Consider the following 9,691-nt stretch of genomic DNA (forward strand, 5'->3'; position numbering starts at 1 on the left):
TAAAATACAAAAAATAAAAATAAAATAAAAATCTACTGCTGCTATAAAAATACAAATATAAATTCAGCTTATACAGTACAGTGTAGCCCAGTCACTGAGCTGTAGCCAGCTAGCTGTCAGCTAATCAGCTAATACTGATTGTTTAGCAAGTTAAGGAAATCAAAAACGGCTTTAAAAAAAAAGGCTAATAAACGTATACGGCTTGTGCGGTTGGGGTTAGCTTTTCTAGGTGAAGGCTAAGTCGATTTACGGTAATGCTAGTTTACATTAAACTGTTTACTGTTTATGCAGATTAATATTCGAGCCTTCTTATCATGCTAGTTTGTATATTAGCCTGTTTACCATAAAGCTAGCACATGTTTTATTCTGTTTACTCTAATGCTAGTTTGTGCATTAACCTGTTTAACATAATGCTAGTTCATGTTTTGTCCTGTTTACTGTAATGCGGTAAAGTTTCTGTTAAATCCTGTTTCTTTTAATGCCAGTTTCTGTGTTGGATCCGGTTTTATATAATGCTAGTTTTTTTTTGTGCATTAGCCTGGTAGCTAATTCATGTTTTATCCTTTTACTGCAATGACAGATGTTTTGTCCTGTTTAAGTAAAGCTAGTTTCTGTGTTTAATCCTTTTTCTCTAAAGCTAGCTTGTGTATTAGACTGTTCTCTCTAAAGCTAGCTTGTGTATTAGACTGTTCTCTCTAAAGCTAGCTTGAGTATTAGACTGTTCTCTCTAAAGCTAGCTTGAGTATTAGACTGTTCTCTCTAAAGCTAGCTTGTGTATTAGACTGTTCTCTCTAAAGCTAGCTTGTGTATTAGACTGTTCTCTCTAAAGCTAGCTTGTGTATTAGACTGTTCTCTCTAAAGCTAGCTTGTGTATTAGACTGTTCTCTCTAAAGCTAGCTTGAGTATTAGACTGTTCTCTCTAAAGCTAGCTTGAGTATTAGACTGTTCTCTCTAAAGCTAGCTTGTGTATTAGACTGTTCTCTCTAAAGCTAGCTTGAGTATTAGACTGTTCTCTCTAAAGCTAGCTTGAGTATTAGACTGTTCTCTCTAAAGCTAGCTTGTGTATTAGACTGTTCTCTCTAAAGCTAGCTTGAGTATTAGACTGTTCTCTCTAAAGCTAGCTTGAGTATTAGACTGTTCTCTCTAAAGCTAGCTTGTGTATTAGACTGTTCTCTCTAAAGCTAGCTTGAGTATTAGACTGTTCTCTCTAAAGCTAGCTTGTGTATTAGACTGTTCTCTCTAAAGCTAGCTTGTGTATTAGACTGTTCTCTCTAAAGCTAGCTTGTGTATTAGACTGTTCTCTCTAAAGCTAGCTTGTGTATTAGACTGTTCTCTCTAAAGCTAGCTTGAGTATTAGACTGTTCTCTCTAAAGCTAGCTTGTGTATTAGCCTTTTTTCTCTAAAACTAACTTATGTATTAGCCTGCTTTCTCTAAAACTAGCTTGTATATTATTCTGTTTTCTGGAACACTAGTCTGTCAGATTATAGCCAGTTTACTGCTTTGTTTCTGCCCTGGTTTAGAGATCAGCCTCATGTCTTTGTTTTTCTTTAACCACTTCCTCATCATCGGATAGAGGAAACTCTTCCTTCTTTTTTTTTTTTGGAAGGAGACGTGCGCTTTGGATTTGTGTTTAAACATGAAATGCAATTATTTTCCCTTGAGCTAAATGAAGAAATTCCACCTGAGAGATGATGATGATGATGAGGGCGAACCGGAGGTTTCACGGAAACATGTTGGAGATTTATTTATATAATTTTATATACATTAAAATATTATATTACATAAGTTACAATACAAACATGACAAAAAAAAAGCATTTTATGTACATAATTATCAAATTATTTAAAATATTTATTACTTTTTATATTTAATACTTTTTTATTTTTGTTACTATTTTTATTATTATTATTTTTATTGTTATACTGTAGTTGGTGTTTTACTGTTATACTGCAGTTGGTGTCCAAAGTGGTCATCCATGTTTTTTTTCCCTACTTCTTTTCTTTGAAAAATACACAAAAGTACAGTGTTGTGAGGTGTAAATAAAACGCAACAACAAAATAAATATACACGTTTTTGCCTTGCATTATTTTCTGAACTGCTGCCATTTTAATCCGCTGCAAACACACAGGTAGAGCTGTGAGGTGATGACGGCACATTTAAATCCTTAAACAAAACAAAACCAAAAATACAAAAAAATATGTGTGCTCTATTTCCAGCATGGTTTATGAAACACTAAAATATGAGGTGTTCATTTCAGCCTTATTTAGATGTGTGTGTGTGTTCAGATTTTTTTTCATTCTGTTTTTATGGCCTAGTTTTAGTTGAATTTATTTCCTTTCAGATTTAAATAACCTCCCATTGATAATTCAAATTGAGCCAGATGTGTGTGTGTGTGTGTGTGTGTGGGGGTTTTCAGTCAGGTCGCTTGTGAATGCCCTTTTGTTCTGTAATGAACAATGTTGTACTATATTATCAATCTCAGGTTAAATGGTAATCTCCTCCACTATCCTACTCTGGCAAGACTTCCCTTTTGTTTCAGAAAACAGATTTTTACATTACAATATTTCTGCAGTTTTTCTTAGCGCATCAGTCGCATCGTCTGCATCTACATCCTTCGGTAACTGGTAGAGTCTGTAACAAGTCCGACATCCAGTATAATGATGTCAGACTACTTTTGCTCAGATGCTAGCATGGATTCGACAGGATTTCAACTCCTTGTCAGATTTTCTTCTCAAACACTCACACAACACACGTCGCAAACATTCTTCCATTACGTTTAAAGACCTGGTTTCATTTGCATATAAACGAGCTTTTATTCCCACCTCATCCATTCGCATGAACAGTTGCACATTATGCGTTCTCACTTCCAATCGAATGTTCGTCCTACCAGCTCAAAGAACTTCCTGTTCGGTTCCTGAAAGTATTTGCATAACTTCTGCAGGATTTCTGGCGCCACGTTTGGATGCGTCCGTCCCTTCGATTCGTGTAGGCAGCGTTCGTGGCCTTGTTCCTTCAAACAGTAAAAGCCTTTCGTCCGATTGAAATAAAAGTTGTCCTCGGTGATCTGCGGCTCCAGGTGCAAAAAGCGTTCGACTTTTTTCATCTCCGGTAATGGGTCTCTGATTAGCGCGTCGCCGTCTACTATGTGAAAGCTGTCACGTGGGAAAACCCGTAGCCATCGCTGCATGTGCGGGTGATAGACGCTTCGGTTCACGGCTTTATAGCCCAGGTTGAGCTCGCCGTCTCGGAGCAGGAGGTCCTCGATGAGTTGAGGGATTTTGTGTTTTTGAAGCTGATTGTGAAAGACTTGCGTGTAATCCGAAAGAACCCGATCCACAGGATCTCGGACGATGAGCAAGAGCCGGACGGAAGGGTTCATGTGAAAGATTCGGTCCGGAGCGTCAACGGAGGTGAAGTATGCCGGAGTCTTTTCTACCGTCAGCTGATGGGGTCGAGCCAGCGGCATCTGCGACGTGTACCACTCGAGTCCTCGCTGGTAATGAGCATCCGAGTCGAAGAAGTGTACCTCGCTTTGAGCGGCAGCGATGGAGTCGTGAAGGCTGAGCATCTCCAGCAATGCTCTCGTTCCACCCTTCCTCACCCCAATGATAATAATATCCGGTAGACGACGTGTAAAGTCACTGTTATGGCTGGTTTCGCTTCTGTTTTGCTCTGTTCCCCTGATGTTTTGACTTGTAGTTTCACTTAAATATAGATATTCATGTCTGTTTCTTTTCTCTTGATTGATTGTGTTCTGGTTCACTCCTCCGTCATTCTGTGCTCCTGAACTTTGAACCACGTTGTTGCTAAACTGGTTGATTTTAACGCTGCCTCCATTTTGTTGGACGGCTTTCCTGTCCACTCCGATGGACTCTCGTGTCTCTGGAAACGGACGTGAAGAAATGGACGGAGGAAAAGGGAAGAAGAGGAGCAAGGTGATGAATACGGCCGCCATGAGGAGATCTGCCTAAGGCTGATGATTCTCAGTTTTGTGCTGAACAGATGACTTCGGCTGAGCCCTTCATCCAGTAACATACACACACACACACACTGCATACAAAAGGTGCTTTGTATGTATCTGAAAAGAAAACAGAAAATAGCAACATGATTATATAGATAAAATCCAAAGGTGTGCAATTATCATAGATTTAGTATTCAAATACAGCCAAGCTACTTAATCCAAAAACCACACACACACACACACACACTTTATATTACACAATGCATTAAAGGATAGAGTATAATAATATAATGCCACCATTAGGGTGTGATTAAATGATTTTTGCTGGATTTCCCCCCCTTTTGTTTTTGCTCCTTTTGTCCTTTAGAAGAATGAGAAATAAAATGACACAGTATTCAGATCTCCACATTATTTACAAAAAAAAGCTTAATTCATAAGTATTCACCCCCTTATTCTTCCAATGGAAAATTCATATAATTATTCGAATTAGCTGGTCCTTGACCATTCCTAAACACAAAACTTTTTTTTCCAAGCTGTTTCTTTTCTCTATTTTTTTTGTAGTGTGTTGTGACTTATTATTGTCTCAACAACTTGCTTAAATAGGGCGTGGTGCTCCCACCACCATGCTTCATCACAGGAACCTGAGCTGTATTTGGTTGGTTCCAAGCTTTTAGACTAAATGCCTCAACTTATTGTCTCATCAGACTACAAAACCTTTTTTCCAAAATCTCCTAGACTTTCTGAACACAACTTTCTCTGAAGTGGCTTAATGCTACCACCACCATGCTTCATCATCATCATCATAGGAACCTAGGCTGTATTTGGCTGATTTCAAACTTTACCTTTTAGAGCCAAAGTGCTCAAGTCTCACAGGACCATTGAAACTATTTTCCAAAAACTCCTAGACTTACGGACTGGGCTTTATCAGAAATGGATTCACACAGATGCTTGTAGACGTGCTGCCTGGGAGATGTGGTAGCTTAGTGGCTAAGGTGAGTTCGAACCCCAGGTCCACCAAGCTGCCCCTGCTGGACCTTAACCCAGTGAGCTCTGTAACGCTTTCAGTGTCCTAGCTGGCTTCTTGGACATTGATTGTCCTACTTGTCTACGAACTCAGATTTTTGCCATTTTAGCTGTGAGACATACAAATTGAGACATACACTATATTGCCAAAAGTTTTGGGACATCCCTCCAAATCATTGAATTCAGGTGTTGTTTTTCAGGGGCTGGGCTCGGCCCCTTAGTTCCAGTGAAAGGAACTCTTAATTCTTCAGCATACCAAGACATTTTGGACAATTTCATGCTCCCAACTTTGTGGGAATACAACATGACTGCACACCAGTGAACAAAGCAAGGTCCATAAAGACATGGATGAGCAAGTTTGGTGTGGAGGAACTTGACTGGCCTGCACAGAGTCCTGACCTCAACACCTTTGGGATGAATTAGAGCAGAGACTAAATTCAATGATTTGGATTTGTCCCAAATCTTTTGGCAATATAGTGTATGTATTGTACAAGTATACAATAGTACCCTGATGAGCAAGCCTAGGGTGACTGTGTCAAGGAATAACTCAATTAATATGGTAAGAGGAAGACTCAGAAGGGAACCTATCCTCATTTGGGTGAAAGCTCTTACAGTCAAGACATACGAGAGCCCTGAGATCCCACATATATTCACGGAATTGGTTTCTAGAGAACTCTGGGGATTGTATGGCCGTTCGTTCTTGTTCTCTTGTAGACAGCCTGGAGTGCTAAAATGATAAAATACACAAATATCACAGTCCACCGGGACGAGTGAATCTCCATTAAACCGCGGTCTGATAACACAAAACCACCCGAGACCAGAAGCCTCCTCTTAGACCCAATTAAATCAAACGGGTCTAGAATCAGTCACAGGTCACCTTTTAAAGCGGGTTAATGAATATTTTAGAATAGCAACTCTGACAGCGCTGCAGCTGCACTCATTCTGAAGAGGGTCTGAAGTCACGGGAACTTGTACTAGACGCTTCGTGTGATCTATGCGTCGAGACGGCTTTCTCTGAGGCGATGTTTGTTTAACGTTTAGGAAAGAAGCCTCCGGCGTCAGTGGATTGTAAATGTTAGCAAGAATGTTCTGTTTTTTGGGGAAAAAATGCCAAGCTGTGTTGTTGTTGTTTTCTCCATTCACTTCACACTTCGGGCTCATGAAGGGATTTTTTTATTTTTTATATACCTTCTATAACCTTGTTCACACATAATATTTCATTCTTAAGCATTTTAAGCAGGCTGAATATTGTAACGGTCATAAAGGCGTGATTGTCAGTGTCCAGTCAAATGAGCGTCCAGGAAAATGAGCTCTCACACACACACACACACACACACACAGAGCACAAAATGTTTAAATGACCCAAAATGCATTCCTTTATACAGTATACACACAAAAACAGCAGTTATTATGAACGTTTATTACAATCACATTAGGAACTCTAATGTGGTCGCAATTAATATAGAATAAATAAGGGCATTCTTACAGCCAGGTAATAAATAAATAAATTAATTAATTAATAAATAAATAAACAATGTTTTGGAAACATTTTTAAAAAAAATTTTTAAATAAAAAAATTTTTTTAAAAATGTATTAATTATTATTGCTACAGTAAATTAAGCTTTTTATTAAAGAAGGAGTTTGCTAATAAAGCCTAAAGCAGACTCAAAGTGTTTATAGCAGGTGAGTGTGTATCACTGGGTGAACATTAACAATGCAAAGTGTGCGTCTCATTTACACACTTTAGGATGTATAGGTTCAACATCACAGGTGTATGATGATGATCATTATTAGGATTATTATTATGATAATAATAATAATAATAATAATAATAATAATAATAATAATTATTATTATTATTATTATTAGTAGTAGTAGTAGTAGTATATGGCAGTAACTTACCTGTAGAGTGGAGAGGTGAAGAAATGCTCACGCGCTTACGAAGCACACACACACACCATCGCTACACGCTGTTAAACCCCTTCCGGGCGGGCACACACACACACACACACACACACACACACACACGTGCGTGTTTGTTATTCGTTCGCTAGTTAAATCCGAATAAATCGCGCTCGCTCGTCCAGCCTGAAAGTTTTTGACCGTCAGCTCCCTCCACTTGGACTATCATTATATCAATCCGACACGCCCCTTCTGTTGCGCAATTACAAGGCCACACCCATTAAGGAAAGCTCGACGATTTGGCCCTCCCTGGTTACTTCCGGGATGTAAATACGCAGGTACACTGGAGAAATCCTTCCCTTTTAGTGAATCAGTGAGTGAGTCAGTGAGTCAGTGAGTGAGTCAATAAGTGATTTCGACTCCCCAAGGTCGTCCTTGCCAGGTTTTTTTTAAAGAGACAATCAGGGTTGTTCATTAATCCAGATTAAGAATAAGGAAATAAAATGATACTCTGAGCTGTTTGTTAAATAAGATAACCGTACAAACCATGCATATTAATTCACACTGACAAATAATCTCCAGCAAGCATCCTTACATTAATATCCTTCATTAGTACCTTCTGTTAATGTGCTTAAAGACGCAATATTGTATATCTATATATAATTAATTAATAAATTAATAAATTAATTAATAAATAAATAAATAAATAAATAAATAAATAAATAAATAAAACATGCATTAAACCGAGGCCTTAGCAAAAATGTATGAAGTTAGAGACACTTGGAAAACTTGTTTAGAAAACTGACTTCCGGTCAGGAATGTTTGTTTGTGTTTGGACGCACTTCCTGTTCGTCATTTTTTAGACACACCACTGGCCACTATAAATTCTGTGTTATTTATTTATTCATTTGCTTAATTACTTACTTTTTCAATTTTATTTTTTAGTTTATTTTTTATTTATTTGTTTGTTTGGTTGTTTTGTTTTTTGTAACAGGATGCTGTGGAGTTTTTGTCTTTACCTGTATGCCGTGCTGTTTTTCTTGGTTCCTATGTCATGTTAACAAATAAATAAATAAATAAATAAACATTTGAATTTATTTATTTATTTATTTATTTATTTATTTATTTATTTATTTATTTATTTATTTATTTATTTATTTATTTAATGTACTTTTTAGTTTATTGTTTTTTTTTTTTAATTAATGGCTTTCTTCTTGGTTCCTATGTCATGTTAAAGAAAGAAAGAAAGAATTAATTTAAAAATTAATATAATTATTTTTTGTTTATTGTCACAGGATGCTGCAGAGTTTTTGTCTATGCCTGTACCCCTGGCTTTTTTTTCTTGGTCCCATGTCATGTTAACAAAATAATAAACAAACAAACAAATAAATAAAATTTTGTGGGCGGAACTTTTGTTTTTTTTAGACATGAGCGAGAATCAAATCAAGATATCTAACCATCAGAGACCTAATCTTGGAGGGAAAAGGATTAATCTTTAACTAATGTACCATTTAAAGGAAACGCATCTTAAGCATAATAAATGATTATATATTAAAATATCTGGGATGTGCTTTTATAACAATTTTTAACTACTTTGTTCCATTGCTCCATGGAACATCAGCGGGACAAATTATTCCTAGTATCATTTGATCAGAATTGCATTTTCTTTCTGTTAAAGTTAACAAGACAAACAAAATCAGCAGGTCATATTACTGCATTCAGTGGCTGAAAACTTATTAACTCTTTTAAAAAAAGTGCTGGCACTGGAGACTCCTTCCAAAGATGTTATGACAACTGTTTGTTAATTAATCTGAGTATTATTAGTAGTATTAATCTGATTTACATCAAATCAAAGAGCACTGGGAACACAAAATACACACAAAATTCAGCAGGATGCTAATGTATCTGGTTAGAAGGTGAGGCCTGATCTCATGTTGTACTCATGCTAATAGCTAGTTGACAGAGTTTAAACTGTAAAATAAAAACCACTGACCACCTCAATACAGATGTATTTCTTGATTCACATGTGTTTAGAAATCTTTTTGTTTTTGTGTAATATTTCGTAAAACCCTCGAGCTATTACCTGCTGAACAACGACATTATTCAGAAACCCTTAGTATAATTCCAGTTTATTTCCTTATCGAGATCAATGAGGTGACTGCTCTGTTTCATATTTCGGTTTAGAGATTGCTAATGGACTGAGCAATGATGCTGTGCAAGACAACACATGTTATTACTTTTCTCTGGAAGTGTGAAGCTGCTCGAAGAAAAGGTCTTTGTCTTCCCTTTTATTGTTTCTGTTGAAATGGATATCTGTTTTGCAGATGCTTTATCCCTGATGATTAAAGTCCGGGGAAATATTGTCTGGAAAAGATTTTAGAGCTTACAAATGACTGACCTACCATTTGCTACCTCGCTGGATTTTATGGATATTATCCATAATTTTAATCTAAGTAATGAAATGTAAGTAGATAATGGAAGGTACCAGTGGAAAATAAACAGCTAGTAAACACCAGATGACACTTTACACTCAAAGTAAAGTATATTTTAAAGGGGAAAAACTGCTGGCCTTTATGATTTTCTTTTAGCTCCACATCTGAAAGGAGAAGATTTTATTCTCTGCTCATTCATCCAATGCTGTTTGTTTAAGAAAAGCGACTGACTGGCGAACCTCACCAAGAGTTTGCTAAGCTTATACAGTAAAAACATTGTTATGACTAGGATTAAATTTAGCTAGTGCCTTGATTTATTGTTCTCATGTTGGTTTGATTTATTTCAGGACAATGAGCTCGCCATAGATAGAC

The 9,691-nt window shown here is 36.9% G+C and overlaps 1 protein-coding gene across 2 annotated transcripts in view; it reads right to left on the reverse strand.

The window, feature by feature from the left end:
- Window positions 1-583: 583 nt before the first annotated feature.
- Window positions 584-9,691, reverse strand: part of hs3st1 (heparan sulfate (glucosamine) 3-O-sulfotransferase 1) — a 41,974-nt gene continuing 32,866 nt past the window's right edge. The window contains exons 1-2 of one of the 2 annotated variants that reach the window (XM_058373631.1): window positions 6,888-7,157; window positions 584-4,079 (exon numbers count right to left, since the gene is read on the reverse strand). In XM_058373631.1, coding sequence (XP_058229614.1) covers window positions 2,862-3,956 — 1,095 coding nt within the window. In that variant the 5' untranslated portion in view covers window positions 3,957-4,079; window positions 6,888-7,157 and the 3' untranslated portion in view covers window positions 584-2,861. Of the gene's footprint in view, window positions 4,080-6,887; window positions 7,158-9,691 lie in introns of those variants that run through there. The other variant, XM_058373640.1, reaches the window with a different exon arrangement.

This window comes from Hemibagrus wyckioides, linkage group LG02, assembly GCF_019097595.1.
Source record: "Hemibagrus wyckioides isolate EC202008001 linkage group LG02, SWU_Hwy_1.0, whole genome shotgun sequence".
In the NCBI taxonomy this organism is placed as follows: Eukaryota; Metazoa; Chordata; class Actinopteri; order Siluriformes; family Bagridae; genus Hemibagrus; species Hemibagrus wyckioides.